Here is a 21,033-nt window from a genome sequence, read left to right on the forward strand (position 1 = left end):
CAAAAGGGGGTCACGTGACACCCCCCCAGGACACTGCGACCGTCGTAAATGTGAGTCAGTTGCCAAACATCCGAATTTGGATCACATGACCCTGAGTGATGCTACAAAGGTGGTAACTGTGAAAACATGGTCGTAAGTCACGTTTTTCAGTGCCGCTGTAACTTTGAACAGTCACTAAACAATCAGTTGTAAGTGGAGGACTATCTTGCGCACTCTTATAAGTGAGATTATATGTAGATCTGCAAAGCTACAGCTAAGTTGGTGAAAACACACACACGCAGACCAAACCCTTTTGATCATTTTGGTTGATTTGCTTGAAAAGGGAGTCGTGGTCTGTTCTTTTAATTAAAAGAACAACCACAACAAAAAACCGTGACGTTCTTCAAAAGCATCTCATTCCATTTGCCTTTTACCGAGTGTTCAGTGAACTCTTTCAAAATCGGCCACTTTAATCTTCCAAGCCCAAATTCAATGAGTGTAATCGATCCATAAAGAGAGAGAGAGACGAGATTATTATCCTGGTCTTGCAGAAAATTATGCGCGCCAACATTTTGCTGTCTATTTTAATTCTCTTGGGCTTCCAGGTGTAGCTGAAGACCTCTCAGGACTCCATCCAAAATGAAGGGGATTCTTCTTTCTTGGTCCCAGTCAGGTAATCATCCCTGGAGATTTTAAAGAAGAGACTGGACAGCCACTTGCCTTGAGACGGTATGGGTTCTCCTGCTCGAGCGGGGGGCTGGACTGGAAGACCTCCAAGGTCCCTTCAAGCTTCTATCCTATCCTATCCTATTCCATTCTATTCTATTCTGTTGTGTTCCATATTCTATTCTGTTCTGTTCTGTTCTGTTCTGTTCTGTTCTATTCTGTTCTATTCTATTCTATTCTGTTCTATTCTACATTTCTTCTATTCTATTCTACTCTACTCTACTCTACTCTACTCTACTCTACTCTACTCTACTCTATTCTATTCTATTCTATTCTATTCTATTCTATTCTATTCTATTCTATTCTATTCTATTCTATTCTATTATACTTTACTCTACTCTATTCCACTCCACTCCACTCCATTCTGCCAGACTAAAGCCTCACTGACTATTGTTGCTGGTTTATTTTTTTAGAAGATAAGGTATCCGTTTTTTCTTCTTATTTCTTCCAAGCAGAATGCGCTTTAAATCACAATGTTTTTGATTGTGTTGAGGTTGTACTCGTGAACCTGACTTTCAAAATGGTTTAAAATCAGACCAAACTGGCATCTTTAAATGGGGAATATCTTCTAAACAAAATCAGATGGACATCAGCAACCTTCCCAGCTGCCAGGCCAGACTGGCTTGGAGTAATATTCTGTTCTCTTTGTCCTGTGTTTCGTTCGTGATTTTAAATATTCCCGTGCCTCGGATTTTACAAGAGGTTGTATGTTATATTCCCTTCAGATTTTATGTTATTATTCAAGAAAGAAGAGCTCTCTTTAATTAGGACACCAGGTAGAAATTTATCCTGATGGATATATTTATACATTCTATTTTGGAATAAATGGATGATAGATTTTATTTTCCACCAAAAAGGGGTATTGTTTCTGCATTAATAAATTACATCTTCCAACTCACTTGCGTTATCGGCTGAAATAAATATGCCAGATACTGAAATTCAAACTCACTGAAAGTGCTGCATCCCTCTGAATTTCGGTGTTGGGGTTGAAAAGACATCTCTCTCTCTTTCTCCCTCCCTCCCTCTCCTCTCCCCTCTCCTCTCCCTCTCTCTCTCTCTTGTCTCTGTCCCTCTCTCCCTCCCTCTCTCTCCCTCTCCTCTCCTCTCCCTCTCCTCTCTCTCTCCCTCCTCCTCTCTCCTCTCTCTCCTATCTCTGTTGCTCCCTCTGTCTATCTCCTCTCCTCTCTCTCCTCTCCCTCCTCTTTCTCTTTCAAAGTTTTATAAGACAAAGGGCAATTCACTAATTACTCCTGAAAATTAGTATTGCTGTGCGGTTATATAGAAGAAGAAAAAAACAAGAGACCAAATCCCTGCAGTATTTCAATTAATGTTATTTTTTTAATTGCTTGTATTAGCATTTAAGATCAAGATTGATTAGCTTTGGACCATCAAACAAAGGGTTGAAGTCGTGGGCTGGAAATTCTTAATCATGTTTAGAATCTGTCAATATGATACATACCCAGCTAAAAGGTCAACAAAATAGAGTACAGTGACTGCAACGTTTGGCTTCTATTGAACGCTGAGGACAGGAGGACTCACTCCCCTTCTCATCTGATCATCGCATTTGCCACCACCAAAAAGGCACAACCAATTCTGCCCTCGTTGATGGAAGACGCTTCCGGGCAAATCTTTTATTGTGCAATTATCCTGCCACATTCCGGACATTTTGGAGGGCAGGCAACCTATCTCATATCCTACACCTGACCTTTCCTAGTTGCAGTGCCCATTAAGAGAGTAATGGTGAGCTGTAGTAAGTGCCCGGCGATGTGGGAGTGGGCCCACGAATTGGCTTGGGGTGTACTCTTAATTGCATTTTAGAAGCCCCTTGGTCTGAGCAATTGGCTTCTCTTAAAACTGCGATTAAAGCAGCAGTGGTGGATAGAATCCCCAAGACCAATTCATATAGGAAGCTGCTTAGATTATCCACCTTCCAGGTGGATAGAAGTGACAGTATTACCAGGTAAATTGGTCTCTCTCTAAATAAACCAGAGACCTCCCAACTACTTGCTCGTCCACTCTGTATCTTAAGTCCACCATGCTGCATTTTGTAGCAGCGGCATAAGCTCTGACATCTTGGGATGTCTTTGTTCTTCTTCTTTTACTGCGGTAAAATTATTCAGGTATATCCAGAAGGTGAAGAAGTGGGCAGATGGAGGCCCACAGAGAAAAAGATGGAATTGGGCTCTCCCGCTGAGTCCTTAAACCAACAGGTAGAGTCTTCTGATGACGGGAAATGTCCTTTTAGGCCCGTGGAGTGAAGGCAGCCTAAGGCCATCAGCATTCGGATTTTTGAAGGGCGGCCAAAGCTTTGCTCAGGTAAGCAAAAAAGCCACTTTCTCCGTGATTATTTACTTGGACCAAGTTTTAACTTTCTTTGGAAGACTTGGAAGCATCCTGAGGAATCCGTACGATGCCTACGGCAACTACAGAAACACAGGATGTCCATCTGCCTTGAGGAAGAAGTTCAGGAAGCTTCGTGGCTGAGAAGTAAAATCTTCCTCTGTTCTCTCATCACCATTCCTTACCTTTCTGGGATGTATATGTCACCTTCTCTGCGATCTCTCCATTTATGGACGAAGTGTCTCCATCATATTATTTCCCCTAAACTCTGCTGAAGATGTTACCTAGCCTGGTAACAAAACGTTCGGAAACCAGCTTGGAGAACAAACCCAGTATTCCAGGATTTGAGGGGTTGCCCCAAAGAAGAGGAGGGGGTCCACTTATTCTCCAAAGCGCCCGAAGGCAGGACAAGAAGCAACGGATGGAAACTCATCAAGAAGAGAAGCAACCTGGAACTAAGGAGAAACTTCCTGACAGTGAGGACAATCAACCAGTGGAACTGCTTGCCTCCAAAAATTATGGGTGCTCCATCTCTGGAGATTTTTAAGAAGAGGCAAGGCAGTCACTTGTCTGAAATGGTATAGGTTCTCCTGCTTGAGCAGGGGAATGGACTAGAAGACCTCCAAGGTCCCTTTCTATTCTATTCTGTTCTGTTCTCTTTAATATAAGAATTAGAACTGATGTTTACATACTGCTTTGATCCATTGCTAAGTAGTACATTTGTTCCATTTTTGAATTTTTAATGAAAAGTCTTGCATTAAAAGTGCCCTCTCTGCAAAACGGAGACAACAAATATCTTTGCAATATGCACCTTCTTCTCCCCACCCCCTCGCCCTCCTGCAAAACATCAAATGAAACATCGTCTTACTTACATTGTGCTTTAAAAAAAACCCCTCCTTAAAGCAGAGCCAATTGAAGTCAAATCCCAAGTCTTGAATAATCGATGCTAAAGGAGACACGATTGGGAACAAAGCTTTTCTACGTTCCATATGTGCACGAACTGAAAATAAATCTGTTGTTTGTTTTACCTGCTGTCTCCCAGCCTTCTGTCCTAGGTTAGCAATAATGTACTTTTGATGGCGTATAAACATCATCTTGTGGCAATCCATACTGGACTCTCTCCAGCAGGCCTTGTGGGAAAATCAATTTGCGCAGCTCCAGGTACATTCTGAGAAGGAAAATAGGTCTACACGAATGCAGGATGGCCAGCAAGCCTGTTGACCCCTCTGCCAATTCTAGATATCCACGTTTCTACTTTGGGTTACAGCCCCAGTGAGTTCACTAGGCTCCTAAGCTTGAGGGCAAACGTTTGTTCTCGTGGGTTGTGGGTTGGTTTCCAAACGTTTCACTACCAGCCTAGATAACATCTTCAGCGGAGTTTAGGGCAGGGGTCCCAAACCCCCGGTCTGTAGACTGGTACTGGGCCGCGAGATGCCAGCAACTGGTCCGCACAAACAAGCAAAGCCCCATCCGCGGGATGCAGGCAGCACACAAAACCAACCAGGCACCCTCCGGTCCACACAAAAACCTCTCTCCACGGAAGCGGTTCTGCCACCATTGTATTCGTGAGTTTATAATATTCCTTGTAGAAGACCTTAAACCTGCAGATACGTGCACTTAAAAGATCCATTTCCCGTATTGCAATTGGAACTGGCCACCAATTTCTCTTACCACAACATCTGCAGAAGTTTCTACTATCTTTCTCCAAGTTGTTTGGACTAGCCGGATAGACCTCAATCACAACCACCTTGCTTTAAAAACCTTCCTTTCCCCATCCCTCTCCTCCACCCCCAGAAATGTCCTCTACATGCAAGCACGATCGTTTCTACGTCTTCTTTACTTGTCTTGGAAAAAACTTTCACCTGGAGTTGTAGATGGAATCAACTTAGGGCTACCCACATCTGGGCTGGAAGAATCTGGAGAACCACAACTAGAGCCACAGAAAGCATCAACTCTGTAAAGCAGGGATGTCCAACCTTGATAACTTCCAAGACTTGTGGACGTATCTCCAGGAATTCCCTAGTCAGCATGGCTGGCTGGGGAATTCTGGGAGTTGTAGTTCCCCAAGCCTTGAAGATGCCAAGATTGGACATCTTTTGTTAGACCAGGCTGGCTGGGGAATTCTGGGAGTTGAAGTCCACAAGTCTTAAAATTGCCAAGTTTGGGCATCTCTGTTCTAGACATTTGCAGCCCAGTTCTGATAGCCTTTAAATCAAGTGCCAAGTGGACTAACTGCATCAAAGCTGCTTGTTGCAGCGTTAAAATATGCTGGAAATATTTCCGCAGCCTTTTGTCTTCTTCTAAACACATATTTACTCATTAAATGTATTATAAGGTTCTTATTAATTTAATGATCTGTGAAGGGAATTGCTTGTGCTCTAAAAACCATAGACGCTGGCTCTGCCTCTGCTTCTATTTCATGCATTTCTTTTTAAAAAAGGAAAGAAGATAAAGCTGGCTTCGTGGAAGCTTCCACTGCTTCCATGTTTTAAGGTAAAGGTAAAGGTTCCCCCGCACATGCGTGCTAGTCGTTTCCGACTCTAGGGGCCGGTGTTCATCTCCGTTTCAAAGCCGAAGAGCCAGCGCTTGTCCGAGGACGTCTTCATGGTCATGAAGGACGTCTTCATGGACGTCTTCATGGCATGACTAGACGCCAAAGGCGCACGGAACGCTGTTCCCTTCCCACCGGAGCGGTCCCTATTTTTCTACTTGCATTTTTACGTGCTTTCGAACTGCTAGGTTGGCAGAAGCTGGGACGAGTAACAGGCACTCACTCTGTTACGCGGCACTCGGGATTCGACCCGCCAAACTGCCGATCTTCTGATCAACAAGCTCAGCGTCCTAACCCACTGAGCCACCGCGTCCCTTCCATGTTTCAATAAAGACTTTTTTACCCCAGTCTCTACTCTTAGCTATTCCCCCATTTCCAATTGGATTGGATCTATTGGATCTAACCTTGGTAGGATTCTCTTTCCTAAAGCACAATGGATTCTTTACAGTGATGGTAGAAAGTTTCAAAACAGGAGATTTCTTTTAAGCAGGGACAATAGCTTTTTGGTTGTTGTTGTTTTTGTTGTTGTTTCTACATTGAGGGACGCTATCCTGGTCATGAAAATGGATGGCTTGGGAAACCAATGGAAGTATGATTAAAAAAAATGAGAGACCCGACCAATGGCAGGAAGGAAAATGAGTGCCTGAGCTCTTCAGTTGTGCCTTTTAAAGGAAGAAATTGTAGGAGATGAGCAGGCCGAGCCAAGTCAGGAGGAGTTAAATGCATCATCAGTTTTGAATCTCTGTGTTCCCGTAAGAGACCTAAATTCAGCCCCTCCCTTGAAGTCCAGTGACTCTTCTCTGGCGCCCATTTGCCTTGACCGTTAATAGTTCAGATTCTTGCGTAGAGGTAGCATGAAATAAACTTGTAGTACTTTTGAACTCTTTCCTGACTCCTTGCCCCTGGCAAGAATTCAGTAATAGCAAAAGAAACACAATTGGACATCTGGAGCAGGAGAAAGAATACGAAAGGATACATCTGAACAGATTTTCCAACGCTCAACAGAGGACATATATAAGCTGAGCTCTTTTGTTTTTTTGAATTGTTAATCTGCTACAAGGGACCGGGGAATATTACAGGACCAGAGAAAGGAAAGCAACTTTGATTTGTGCATCGTTTTTGATATCATCTGCAGATATTCTACATTCATCCAAGACATTTCCTCAAAGAGCGCTAGCAATAGACATCGCACTTAGACTTTTACACCGCTTCACTATGCTTTACAGCCCGCTCTAAGCAGCTTGCAGAGCCAGCCTATTTGCCCCCCCCCCCGCAACAATCTGGGTCCTCATTTTACCCACCTCGGAAGGACGGAAGGCTGAGTCAACCTTGAGCCGGTCAAGATCAAACTTCCTGGCAGTGGGCAGAGTCAGCCTGCAATACTCATTCTATGAACTGCACCACCATGGCCAGGGATAGGCAGCCTTGGCTCTTTTATGACTCGTGGACTTCAACTCCCAGAATTCCTGAGCCAGCATGGCTCAGCTTGGAAACCTCTCCCTTTCCCCTCAGCATGGCTGGCTCGGGAATTCTGGGAGTTGAAGTCCACGAGTCATAAAAGAGCCAAGGTTGCCTACCCCTGACCATGGATAAATGCAGAGAGTAGGTTTGGCAATTTGCAAAGAATCTACAATATAATCAAACCAATTGGGAAATTGGAGAGGAACACAATTTTTGAATAATGTTTTAGAGGGCTAGGAGGACCAGTGGGTCTGACTAGCTTCCTTTCTTGAATTGCTCCGCATCCTTCTGAAGAGAGGCTGGACCCCTATCATCTCGTTATTATCGGGTAGCATTCAATTTCCCCAGAAAGCTGGATGCCTGCACCTCTTGCTGGACGCCTGCGTTTATTATTATTATTATTATTAATGAAAAGATCGTGCAGGAGGGAACATATCATTGCCAAAGCCAGGCTGCGTATTAAACAATATGGCTGAAGGAAGAATAGCTACCACGGAGAAGAGAATGCGTAATCATGATCTTGTCATATTCGGCATCTAGAGATGCGAAGATAAAGGAGCGTTTATTGCAGTTTACGGGGCCCACTTTCCTTAGCTATCGTATTAGCAATAAATCCTGGTTTGGATACTAATTTGATGCATTCGAAAACCAGGCCAACAAATACGTTTTGTTCCTGTCATGGAAATATGGAGGGGAAAAAAATGTACATATCATTTTTGTGGCACTTTGATACCTTGCAAGATTTATGCTGTTTGAAAAAACCCCTGTTCTCGCTAAATGTACTGCATATGCAAGTTCCTTGTAATTTACTCGGGACTTGTGGCTGTCGCAAATAATGTTACGGTAATATGACTGTTTTGATACAGCACATAAAATTTATTTAATCGGCTCCCTCATTTTGAAATACATCCATTTGATCAAAGCTGGATGGGGAGGGGGGAAGGGGAGGGCAAAGATCAGTTCGTTTGGAGGGTGATGACATTTGCAAGTTGCAAGGGATTTGAACCCATAGAATAGCTTTTGGTCAACCCGCATAGGCGTTATTCGGACAGCAGGCTCTTCGTATTGATTGGGTGCTGGTTGAAAATTTAAAGCTTATGCTACATTTCACTAACGCCGTGACAATGGAAAGCATGAGCAATGGAGTGTCAAATATGAGAAAATTGCATTCTTCTCCAAGTAAATAAATGCACTGTTCATAACTCTATAAAAGAGTGACGGCAACATTTATTCTGGAATTAAGCAGTAATAAAAGAAAGGCCACATTCTCTGCTCTGAAAGGAGTTGTAGTTACAGCATGAAAGCAATATGCTCATGGCTTCATATCTGCCAGATGACATGACTGGAATCCAGACAAGGAAGGCGATGCAAATATATATATATTAATCTCCCCTTTTCTTTTCTTCTGTTGGGGCAAAAGGACACAAGGCAGAATTACTTACTTTTCCAGACATTTCCAACTGCATTGCCCACAATGCTAGACTGAATTGGTTGCATCCAGTTTTGATCACCACATTACAAAGAAACGATGTTGAGACTTTGGGAAAAGCGCAGAGAAGAGCAACTAAGATGTTTACAGGCCTGGAGACTGAAACGTATGAAGAATGGTTCCATGCTCAAGCAGGAGACCCTATACCACTTCAGACAAGTGGTTGCCCAGTCTCTTCTTTAAGAACCTCCAGTGTTGGAGCACCCACAACTTCTGAAGGCAAAGCCGTTCCACTGGTTGATTGTCCTCCCTGTCAGGAAGTTTCTCCTTAATTCCAGGTCGCTTCTCTCCTTGATGGGTTTCCATCTGTCGCTTCTTGTCTTGCCTTCAGGTGCTTTGGAGAATAGGTCGGCTCACCTTTTCTTTGTGGCAGCCCCTCAAATATTGGAAGACTGATATCATGTCACCCCCTTGACCTTTTTTTCTCTAGACTGGCCACAACCAATTCCTGTAACTCTTCTTCATAGGTTTTCGTCTCCAGGCTGTTAAATCATCTTAATTGCTCTTCTTTGCACTTTTCTCAGAATGCAAAAATGCTTTGCTTATTCAAAGCTTTGAAAAGAGGCAAGAAATAAGTGTTTGCAAATGTTATAGTGTGTCCTGTGTCCATCATTTTTTCTTTCTAAGGCAGTCTGATTACATGCTGGCACTAAGATACGAATGAAAGGCATAGAACTTAAGGAATCACATCCTTACCCTCGTTACTCTTTGCACCAAAAGGGCCTGCTAAGTTTGGAAAAGGCAAAGAGGGCCTAGAAAGGCTTTATAAAGCTCTGCTCGCTCGTACCTCACGTGATTTTGGTTCTGTGCCTGTTTATACAAGCAAGGATTGCATCTACTGCACATAGGTACAAATGCGCCGTAGAGCATTTGTACTGCACATATATACAACCTAAGGATCTATCTGTACATTTGTTAGAAGACTGTAGCAGAAAACTGCTGGAGCCAAGACTTAAATGTGCTTTTAAGAAGCATGTGAGCATAACACGAAGGCATTAGGTCTGCGTTCCCTAGATACTTTTATTCTCTATGAGGTACTTAGCAATCTTATTTTTTTCTCCCCCTTTTGAGCAATCCAGCCAAACACTTTCTAAGGCTGAAACTATGTGTGCACGTTCAGCTCAAATACTGGCATGAAGCTGCATCTATCCCATCTCCCCTTCTGAGATGCAAAATATGAACGGTACAGAAAGATGCTTGTAGAATTGTTGCCATACCTACTTTATCCCTGCTACCCTGCCAACAAATTAGTTCTTCCGAGTTCTCCTTCTTTCCTGTGACATCAAACTGGGACCCTGCAGCCATTCAACTGCGACACTTCCTATCATCACTAGATGGCAGCACAGATCTATAGAAACTGTAACCCCTTGCTGCCATCTAGCAATCCTATGAAATATTGCAGCTCCAGCCAATACCTCTACTTTTCAGCAATGTTTCCCTGGAAATATTTCAAGGTTAGGCAATGGAAAAAAGAAAGAAAAAAAAAGAATCGCTCCCAAAATTTTTGTGACATTAATCTTCACTTCATTGTCGTTTTGTAGCAGAGCACCTTTTAATATTTATCACTCAAAGATATCGCCAAGGCCTTTCCTTTCTCTTTTGTCATTTCCAGTTCCAGCAGCTGAACCAAAGGCTAAGCTCTGTATGTTGATGGGCTGACCGCTTAATTTTACAGCTCAGCCATGGAGAGATGCTGACTCGGCAGTTTGAAGACAGCTTCCCCGTGAATCATATTGAAAGAATATTGCATTTTGCTATACATTTATGAAAAAGTCATATTTTGATATATATGGGTTTGGGTTTGGCTAGTGAAAGGAAAGAAGAAACAGGGACAACATGATAGCAATGTTCCAGTATTTGAGGGGCTGCCACAGAGAAGAGGGGGTCAAACTATTCTCCAAAGCACCAGAGGGAAGGACGAGAAACAATGGATGGAAATTGACCAAAGAGAGAAGCAACCTGGAATTAAGGAGAAACTTCCTGACAGTGAGGACAATTAACCAGTGGAACAGAAGTTGCCTCCAGAAGTTGTGGGTGCTCCATCACTGGAGGTTTTTAAGAAGAGGCTGGACAGTCACTTGTCTGAGACGGTGGTTCTCCTGCTTGAGCAGGGGGCTGGACTAGAAGACCTCCAAGGTCCCTTCCAGCTTCTATTCTATTAATAATAATATAATATAATATAATATAATATAATATAATATAATATAATATAATATAATATAATATAATATAATATAATATAATATAATAATATAATATAATATAATATATAATATAATATAATATAATATAATATAATATAATATAATATAATAATAATATAATATAATATAATATAATATAATATAATATAATATAATATAATATAATATAATATAATATAATATAATATAATATAATATAATATAATATAATATAATAATACAATGCAATACAATACAATACAATACAATACAATACAATACAATACAATACAATACAATACAATACAATACAATACCTATGAAAGGTATATTGCAGCTGATGGTTGTTTTCCAAAGCTGGAGGGGTGAGGTTTAGAGATGAATGTGGTTGGTCAATTCTACCGGTCTGTCTTATCAGATGGGCTGGTACCTCTTGGTCTCATCAGCAAAGAACATGGGCAGAATCATTTCCCAGGCCCAAATGGGTCCGGAAATTCTTGGATCAGATAAGCAGCCAAACTCAATGAAAGGCTGGATGCACGGAAGCTGTTGGCCGATAGTTTGCCTACTTCATCAAACCAAGACTGGGGACAACTTGTGCCAGAAAAATCCTCCCCAATTTTAGAGAGCCAAAACAATTCAGTCTGTGATTTTCTTATCTTCTTGTTATTTTAAAAAAATTCTCTTCATACGGTGTTCTATATCTGTGCGAGTAGGCGGCAATGTGAATTTTCTAAATCAATCAATCAATAAAAGGAGGGAGGGAGGCGAAGATGAGACTAAGTGCTACCAGGAACAGACCTTGACCCACCTGGACGTTTATAAGCAGCCTCTGAGGACCAGTCGCATGCCTGGTAGCTTGAGTTTAGCTTCCTGTCTATTTGAAAATCTTGCCTTGCGCATCTTTAATCTTCACCATGTTTCTTAGAACGTGGAATAGTAGAGTTGGAAGGGCCCTCAGAGGTCTTCTAGCCCAACCCCCTGTTTGAGAGCAGGAGACCCTGCATCATTTCAGACAAATGGTTGTCCAATCTCTTTTGGAAAGCCTTCCTTGATGGAGCCTTCACAGCTTCTGGAGGCAAGTAGTTCCCCTGGTTGATTGTTCTCACTGTCAGGAAATTCCTCCTTTGTTCTAGGTTGCTTCTCTCCTTGATGAGTTTGCAACCTTTGTTTCTTGACTTGCCTATGAGAAGAGTTCGGCCCACTTGTCTTTCTATGAGCCCCTCAAAAAAAAAAGTACGTTTTCTTCAAAACTAGGTGCCTGACACCTTTGGACCTTCTTACAAGCTCTTCTTTTCACCTGCTTCTCGGTCTTGACTGCTGCCCTAGGATCCCTGGCGTCATTCTGTTATGGGGCTGGACTTTTAGTAAGTGCTTCTCCTGTTGGTTTCCTTGGACTGTCTTACCTGGAGATCAACCAGGTCTGGATTTAGGGATTTACATTTGCCTCCTTCCCTGGGTCCCACCAAAAACTACGGGGAAATAAAGGTATCCCCATTATATTTAAGATGATTTTTTTTAAAAAAGAATCCGGAAGGAAAGCCATGCCAGTGGGAATATTTTTTCACTGAATAGGTGCTCAGATGATTGCTACCATTGTTTTAAAATGTGATGCTCAGAAGACCGTTTGATAATGTTAAACAGATGGGCCTTTCTTGCTTCATTCACTAAGGTTTTACTAGTAACTAATTAACAGGTTTACAGCTCAAATTAGCAATAAAAAGAGTTTAGGAGCCTTGGCCTAAGCTGTTCTCTTTCTGCAGTGGTAACCATACAAAACAGTTTGCAGGATGCTTGGAGGCGAGATACAGCTCAGATCAAAGCTGGTCCCACTGTTTTTCAAATAAATGTTGGCAAATAGGAAGTTGAACCCTTCCGTGGCTTCTCACGCCAAAACTTTAGCCCTCCTTATTGTTTGTCGCGAAATATATGCCCTACTTGCGAGGGTATTTCACGTAGCTAAGTTGAATCTTTCTGGCAGTTGATGCTTCCTTCCCACAATGGCCGGAGATAATATCCACCAGGTTTATTTATTTATTAAATTGTTATTTAACAATTACTAGAAGATTTGATGTATCTCCAGGAGAGATATGCATGTATGTCGCCAGTCCTTTTTTTGTAAAAAAAAAAAAAAAAGGTGCCGGAACTCACACACGTCATACAACCCTACAAGGTTCTATCCAAAAAAGGTGCCGGAACTCCGTTCTGGGCATCCTATGAGAAAAAAAGCCCTGTACGTCGCGTTGTAAGCACGGTGGGTAAGGCAGCATAAGCAGCGACGCTAACAGAAAATAATTATATTTGTGTGTTTTGCTAAATGAGTAAAACTGACGTGCCAACTAACTCTGGAATGAAGTCACCGTGGCGTGAAATTTCTAAAAGATTTTGCTACTGAACTGATAAAAAAAAACAGGTACCTACGGGGTGCTCATACTATTGAATGTTTCAATCAAGAGTAAAAATATACATTTTTGAAAGCGGCACAAATAACGCAACACAAATGCAATCTAAATAAGTGTCTGTGACTGAAGAGGTGGAACTCCGAAGTATTGGATGTTGCTAGTGCTAATATGACAGGAATTGTTAAAACGTGTTAAAAACACAGCAGAGGGTGCGAGGCTGGAGATGGTTCAGAACATAAAAAACAAAAGGAGCCAGCCAAGTTGGAAATTGTGAGGAAAAATGAAGTGGAACTGAAAAGCAGAGGGGGAAAATTGTCTTGGGTGGGATGGATCTGTGAACGTGCACAGAGTGTGGAGGAATGTGGATACAACACTTCATTTAGTGACTGTTCAGAGTTACGACAGCACAGGAAAAAGGGACTTGTGCCACAAAGAAGAGGGGGTCCACCTATTCTCCAAAGCACCCGAGGGCAGGACGAGAAGCAACAGATGGAAACTCATCAAGGAGAGAAGCAACCTGGAATTAAGGAGAAGTTTCCTGACAGTTCGAACAATTAATCACCAGAACAGTTTGAATAGAACAGAATATAGAATAGAATAGAATAGAAGAATAGAATAGAATAGAATAGAATAGAATAGAATAGAATAGAATAGAATAGAATAGAATAGAATAGAATAGAATAGAATAGAATAACATTGGAAGGGACCTGGGAGGTCTTCTAGTCCAATCCCCCACTCAGGCAGGAAACCCCAAAGCATTTCAGACAAATGTTTGTCCAGTGTCTTCTTAAAAGCCTCCAGTTTTTGGAGCATTCACAACTTCTGGAGGCAGGTTGTTCTACTGATTAATTGTTCTATCCGGGAATTTCTCCTTAGTTCTAGGTTGCTTCTCTCTTTGAATAGTATTCAAATTAGTAATATGAATACTAATTAGTATTTAGTAATTTGAATTAGTAATTAGTATCTAATTGGTTTGCCTTCAGAAGTTGTGGATAGTCCAACAGTGGAGGTTTTTAAGAAGAGATTGGACAACCATTTATCTGAAATGGTCTAGGGCTTCCTGCCTGAGCAGGGGGTAGGACTAGAAGACCTCCAAGGTCCCTTCCAATTCTGTCATTCCTATTTGTGGACCGTTGTCGTCTCCAAATACCCCCAAACTAAGCCAATGCCCTATATTGGAAATAGAGCAATTAGCCCCTCAAAGCACAAAGCCACGGTGTTCTCAAGCCGCTATCATTAAACTGCAACTTTATAATATTGGAATTAGGTGAACAGACTGTGTTGTGTTAGTGGCATCACTTGGAGACAATTTATTCCATTTGATGCTTGTTAACAAGATCGGTGATCCATGAAGACGATTCTTCTCCTTGCTGTTTTTGGTGTCTTAAGAGTTTAAAGGTTTGGGGGGGACAAATAGCTGGCAATTGTTTCAATTCCATCTCTCCCCACCAAACAGGGTAAAGGGAGTGGATCCTTATGGACACAGCCACACACGGCTCATTGTTGGAATTGAAAAGGGATGCTGGAAAAAGACATTGTAAGATTTTGCTCCCACTCAGCATCTCCCTGGAATTCATAGCCCCTGTCCCCGTGCGTCTCCTCCCTGCCATATAACGCCGCGATATTACTATCTCTTCACCTATGAAATAAGCAGATATATTAGTTTTCAGACTGATTTTTTTTGTAGTTGACCTTTAAAGAGAGGTAAAGGAGAAAGAGATGTCAGTTGATCACACCCAAACCTTTAGGGACAATTTATGTTATCCGATGCTGCCGAGAACTCGCCCCTCATATAATGTTTCCGAAGCATAATACAGATATTATGTCAGTGAAACAGCAATCACAGATGGATGATCTTGAGATCAGCAAGAAAAGTAATGCAATGACCTTGACGGGCGTTTTAAGAATTCCTTGCTAAGAGTTCGTCTGAAACATAATTAAAGGCATTTTGAGCAAAATCATCCTTTCCGTATATTGAACAGACAAAAGACTCATCTTTTACAGCTGTAGAGCTTACGGTCAGGAATGATATGAAATATTAGAAATGTGACAGTTTTATAATAATTTTAGACTCATTGGAATCGTGTTGTAGCTTTTCCCAGCTCAGACTATTACAATAGTTTAAAGATTTCTTGCCATTTAGCAGCGTTAGAAGTTTGCTCCGTCTACGTGTTTAATTTTGATGTTACGGCGACTGAGCAGTTGCACGTAATACGCTAATGATGTTAATGAAGTTGAATATATTCAACCTCATGTCAAGAAGAAAACAAGAACTCTTACTGGTAATTTTGTGGCACAGTTTTATGCTAGGTTCCTATAGTATATGTTTCATTTTATCTTGTCAGACATGCCAGATGGGGGAAAGGCTGATGTAGAATATAATGTTCCATATAATAATTTTGTATAATCATGAGCTTTTCTGCAAATACGTTGTCGCTGGCTAATAATCCAGACTGCAAACATCGGTAAGAACTTAACTCGTTCTGCTTTCCTTCCTTAGAATGTTAATACAGATCGCTATTTTCCAGTGCTTCTTTTTATTTTATTTATTTTATTTTTATTTGTATTCCATTTATATTTTTTTTCTCCTAATCTAATTGAAAAATTATTTGCATTGCTTTGCGGCTGTTCTCTTCGATGCCACTTATTTGCCTACCCAGCCATTAATTCTAACGGTCCATTTGATGTTTATCAGTGACTTCTGTTTTGACGTTTATCAATGACATGCTCAAAAACTAAATTGTGGACAATGGAAGCCAAGACAAGAACTGCAATATGGTAACCACAAGAAAAAGCTGAGAGGGAAACAGACAAAAAGTGAAATTTAAATGGTTAATTGAATGATTAAAGGTGAAATTTATATGGTTAATTTACTGGAGCAGCATCACGTTTGCAACTCGGAAGCTGTAGCTGGTACAGAGTGCAGCTGCACGAGTTCTTTTGGGGGTCTCCCGATACTCCCATATTACACCTCTGCTCCGTGAGCTGCACTGGCTTCCAGTTGCCTTCCGGGTGAAATTCAAGGTGCTGGTGATGACATACAAAGCCCTACATGGCCTGGGTCCAGATTACCTGCGGGAGAACCTACTGCCGGCGTCAACGTCCCTCCGTCCGGTACGTTCCCACAGAGAGGGCCTCCTCAGGGTACCGCCGGTCAGAGAATGTCGGCTGGTGACCCCCAGGGGGAGAGCATTCTCGGTGGGTGCGCCAATCCTTTGGAACCGCTTACCAGCTGAACTCCGGATGGCCCCCGACCTTCGCTCCTTCCGGCGTGATCTAAAAACTTATCTATTCGAACAAGCCGGCCTGGCCTGATGGATTTGGGCTTTAAAATTATTTAACTAATGTATTCTTATTTTATTTCCCTGTACACCGCCCTGAGTCCTTCAGGAGAAGGGCGGTATATAAATCAATCAATCAAACAAACAAACAAACAAACAAATAAATAAATAAATAAATAAACAAACAAACATTCAATGCCAATGCTGAAAGTAGATGGAAAGCAAGATATATTCGCTGCGTGTTGTTAAAAACATGCATTTTTTGCTTGATACATTTACATTTTCCTTTCCTCTTTTTCAGAATATTCAGCACTGAGACTTCTAGGCAAAATATCCGATGTGTTCAAGATCACGCGAAGTGTTAGCTACCACTTTATAAGGCCTTGGTAAGACCACACGTGGACTATTTTGTCCAGTTTTGGCCACCACGATATAAAAAGATGTTGAGAATCTAGTAAGAGTGCAAAGAAGAGCAACAAAGAGGATTAGGGAGCTGGAGGCTAAAAGGTATGAAGAACAGTTGAAGGAATTGGGTATGTCTAGTTTAACGAAGAGAAGGATGAGGGGTGACATGATGGCAGAGTTCAGGGGCTGCCCGAAAGAAGAGGGAGTCAAGCTATTCTCCAAAGCACCTGAAGGAAGGACAAGAAGCAACAGATGGAAACTAATCAAGGAGTGAAGCAACCTGGAACTAAGGAGAAATTTCCTAACAGTGACAACAATTAACCAGTGGAAGAGCTTTGCCTTCAGAAGTTGTGGATGCTCAATCACTGGAGGTTTTTAAGAAGAGAATGGACAGCCATTTGTCTGGGATGGTATAGGTCTCCTGCTTGAGTGGGGGGCTGGACTAGAAGACTCTGTTATTGTTTCATCGGAAATCCATAAGTAAGGAATAGGGAGACCATTGTTGGGGGCAATAAGCTGACTTTGTAATAATGCTGCTGGGGGGGGGGGCGAGAGCCCTAATAAGCAGGCATATAGGTAGAATGAAGGCTATTGCTAAGCACATTTGATTTGTGCTTAGATTGTAAGCCGCCCTGAGTCTTCGGAGAAGGGCAGGATATAAATGGGATTAAAAAAATAAAAAATATTTAAAAACAAGTGGAGATAGAGTTAACTGGGAGAATCCTAGAACAGCCCATATGAACATTGCTAAGTAGTCCAGTTCTATTTGCCTTTGGGTCATTCATCACCTGTGGACAATAAATGGATGAAGAAGCTTGGTCCCATTGCCACCTTATAGTTGTAGGACATCCAAAGGTGTTGACCTTTCCAGCTAGACAAGGCTTGAAAACCAAAGTTTCAAATTCTAAAAATTCTCACATGGTGTCATTTTGTTATGGCCTCCTGTCAAACCAAGGCTGGGGTGGAAGACCGACGGAGGTCAGCTTGGGGAGGTGACATCAAACAGCAGACGTTCATGAACTTGAGCAGTTGGGAGCAGCAGCTCTTGGGAGGTTGCCTTGTGCAACAGCACACCGGAGCTACTAAGAGTAAAGCAGAGATGGTCAGCCTATCTCTTTGAGAAGATGAGATGGCAGCTTCCTTAACCGGGCTCTTTAAGATTCTTTATCTTTTGGTGGAAACAACTCTTGCTTGAATCTTCAGGCACCATCCTGGAGTGGACTCTGTGAACCTCCAGTTAGGAGACATGTTGGATTTTCTGCTTTGATATGAGCTTGGTTCCTTCAGCAACGTGCTCTGACTAAAAGGTAAGAATTCCTCTTTTCCAAAACTCCTGGCTTTTCATTTACAACCTCGGAATGCCTCTGCTTGGGAAGATGACTGGTTAAGAAACTCACCATTAGACCAGCATTGCTAAACATTGTTTAGGATGTGAAGCCAGGGATGCTCACCCGTTGCTAAAACGGCACTTTGTAAACTAATTTGTGGTCCAGAACTAAAGATGTCAACGTTGAAAGATGAGGTCTTGCAAAGAGTTTGAGATCTGCTAAACAACTAATTTCCAAAAAAACTATCTCATGTCCTAGGACGTCAAACCTTGTAGTAGGGCCGTATTACTATTCTTCTTCTCACCTTCCCTATTACCTTCTCCTATTGGTATCCTATGACTATTACTTTGTTGGTTGTATCTTATAGTTTATGTTGATTGCTTTTATTTAGTAACTTATGACTATCACTGAGTGTTGTATCTTATGATTTCTGATGATTGTATTTTATGATTATGATTTATCACTTGATGCTTGTATGTACACTGAGAGCTTCTGCACTGAAGACAAATTCCTTTTGTGTGTTCAATCATACTTGGCCAATAAAGTATTCTATTCTATTCTATTCTATTCTATTCTATTCTATTCTATTCTATTCTATTCTATTCTATTCTATTCTATTCTATTCTATTCTATTCTATTCTATTCTATTCTATTCTATTCTATTCTATATTTTCTATTCTATTCTATTCTATTCTATTCTATTCTATTCTATTCTATTCTTCTATTCTATTCTATTCTATTCTATTCTATTCTATTCTATTCTATTCTATTCTATTCTATTCTATTCTTATTCCTATTCCTATTCCTGTTCCTTTCCATTCTATTCCATATATTCTATTCCATTCTGTTCTTCCCATTCTGTTCCATTCTGTTCTGTTCTGCTCCATTCCATTCTATATTGCAATATTCTATTCTATTCTATTCTGGTCTACTCTACTCTACTCTACTCTACTCTACTCTACTCTACTCTACTCTACTCTACTCTACTTTACTGTACTCTACTGTACTCTATTCTACTCTACTCTACTCTACCCTACCCCACCCCACCCCACTCCACTCCATTCTTAACTTTGAAAAGCACCCGAGCAAAATGCTTTTTAGAGAGAAAATTCAGACAAATTATACCTGAATAGATTTCATGCATGTTGTAGAAAGAAGTGGAATCTACAATTTACAGTAAAATAAAAATAAAAAAGTTGTACCTCGGAGAACTTTCCTGCTGTGCCCCTTTAGCTGTCTTGTCTTGCCACCTTTTAATCTGCCCAGGTTGGTCCACAGAGCCATATATATCTCTTGGTTCCCTAGCATTAAATAACTTATAGATCATTGTGTTAACAGCCTCCCCTGAGAAAAGCGGTAATGAAGGACGTGGGGAGTGATTTGTTCACAATGAACAAGTCTCTGAGTGTAAGTTGGACATTTTCAAAGGGCAATTTCAAAGTTACCGGCAGTAACTGCAGTTAGAGCAGCTTTTACAATGAAGGAGAATTCTTATCAAATGGAATTTCCTTCCTACAATTTCAGCCGAGAAGTTATCTCAATCCTGTTTAAACTGCTGGGTTATTATAGAGTCATTATTCGGTTCCTATTTCTGAGCTTTCTTCGTAAGGATAATGCAGTTTAGATTGTTGGCTTAGATCAGGGGTCTTCAAACTTGGCCCTTTGGCCTGGCAGAGGAATTCTGGGAGTTGAAGTCCACAAGTCATAAAAGGGCCAAGTCCGAAGACCCCTCATTTAAAAGTCGCATGAAGCTTTCCAAAGCGTTTGACGTAGCTCGAGAAATATCATTCTTGTCCGCGTATTTCTGCTTACATAAGCAGAAGGCTGTTTTCCAAAGTCAATACCTGGAAGGTAACGTGTTTCTCTTTTAAATGTTCCAGACAACAATCAATCAATGGATTCAGCTGCTTTTACCCTGTTTGTCTTTGAAGTATGTATTACCTGGAGCAGAATGGGAGGGAACCTCTTGTATGGCATGAATTAAATCACCGTATTCCTGTCCCTAACCCACCCTTCCAAAGCTGCAATAAATCGCTTTTGATGCTTCTTGTTAAAGCAGGAGAAGGCAAAGTCCGTGCCCCATCCACTCATTCGCAAATAAGTTAGGTGTTTCTTTATCTTGGCAACGTTCTGGCAAGATACGTAAAGGCTGCATACCTACACAACATCTTAAAAAGAGCCACCAAAGATCTTCGGATTCAACCCTAGTAGTTGTCTGGAAAGGAAGCAGAGACCCTGAGTTCAATTTTAGCAGCTCGCCAGTCTGTTATTACAATCAAAATAGAGCTGGAAGGGACCTTGGAGGTCTTCTAGTCCAGCCCTCTGCTCAAGCAGGAGACCCCATATCATTTTAGACAGTCTCTTCTTAAAAACTTCCAGTGTTGGAGCATTCACCGCTTCTGGAGGCAGGTGGTTCCACTGGTTAATTGTCCTCCCTGTTAGGAAGTTTCTCCTTAGTTCTAGGTTGCTTCTCTCCTTGAGTTTCCATCCGTTGCTTCTTCCCCTGCCTTCAGGGGCTTTGCAGAATAGCTTGACTGCCTCTTCTTTGGGGCAGCCCCTGAGATACTGGAACGCTGCTATCATGTCACCCCCTAGTCCTTCTTTTCTCTAGACTGGCCAAACCCATTTCCTGCGACGGCTCTTCGTATGTTTTACTCTCCAGGCCTTTAATCTTCTTAGTTGCTCTTCTCTGCCCTTTTTCCAAAGACCCAACATCTTTTTTGTCATGTGGTGACCAAAACTGGATGCCCTATATTCCAGGTGTGGCCTTACTCAGGCTTTCAAAAGCGGTACTAAGACTTCCTCTGATTTTGATTCTATGCCTCTGTTTATACAAGCCAGGATTGTGTTAGCTTTTTTGTCTGTTGACAACCTTTGAGGGTTGCGAG

The 21,033-nt window shown here is 41.6% G+C and overlaps 1 protein-coding gene across 4 annotated transcripts in view; it reads left to right on the top strand.

The window, feature by feature from the left end:
* The window catches only part of LOC310643339 (cytosolic beta-glucosidase-like), a 69,837-nt gene that overhangs the window by 46,370 nt on the left and 2,434 nt on the right, over positions 1–21,033 (top strand). The window contains exons 6-8 of one of the 4 annotated variants that reach the window (XM_083367677.1): positions 16,714–16,798; positions 18,021–18,124; positions 20,026–20,053. In XM_083367677.1, the coding sequence (XP_083223803.1) occupies positions 16,714–16,798; positions 18,021–18,084 (149 nt within the window). In that variant the 3' untranslated portion in view covers positions 18,085–18,124; positions 20,026–20,053. Of the gene's footprint in view, positions 1–16,713; positions 16,799–18,020; positions 18,601–20,025; positions 20,054–21,033 lie in introns of those variants that run through there. The other 3 variants (XM_083367678.1, XM_083367676.1, XR_014493055.1) reach the window with 3 other exon arrangements.

The sequence above is a fragment of the Vipera ursinii genome (genome assembly GCF_947247035.1).
Source record: "Vipera ursinii genome assembly, chromosome: 7".
Classification (NCBI taxonomy): domain Eukaryota; kingdom Metazoa; phylum Chordata; class Lepidosauria; order Squamata; family Viperidae; genus Vipera; species Vipera ursinii.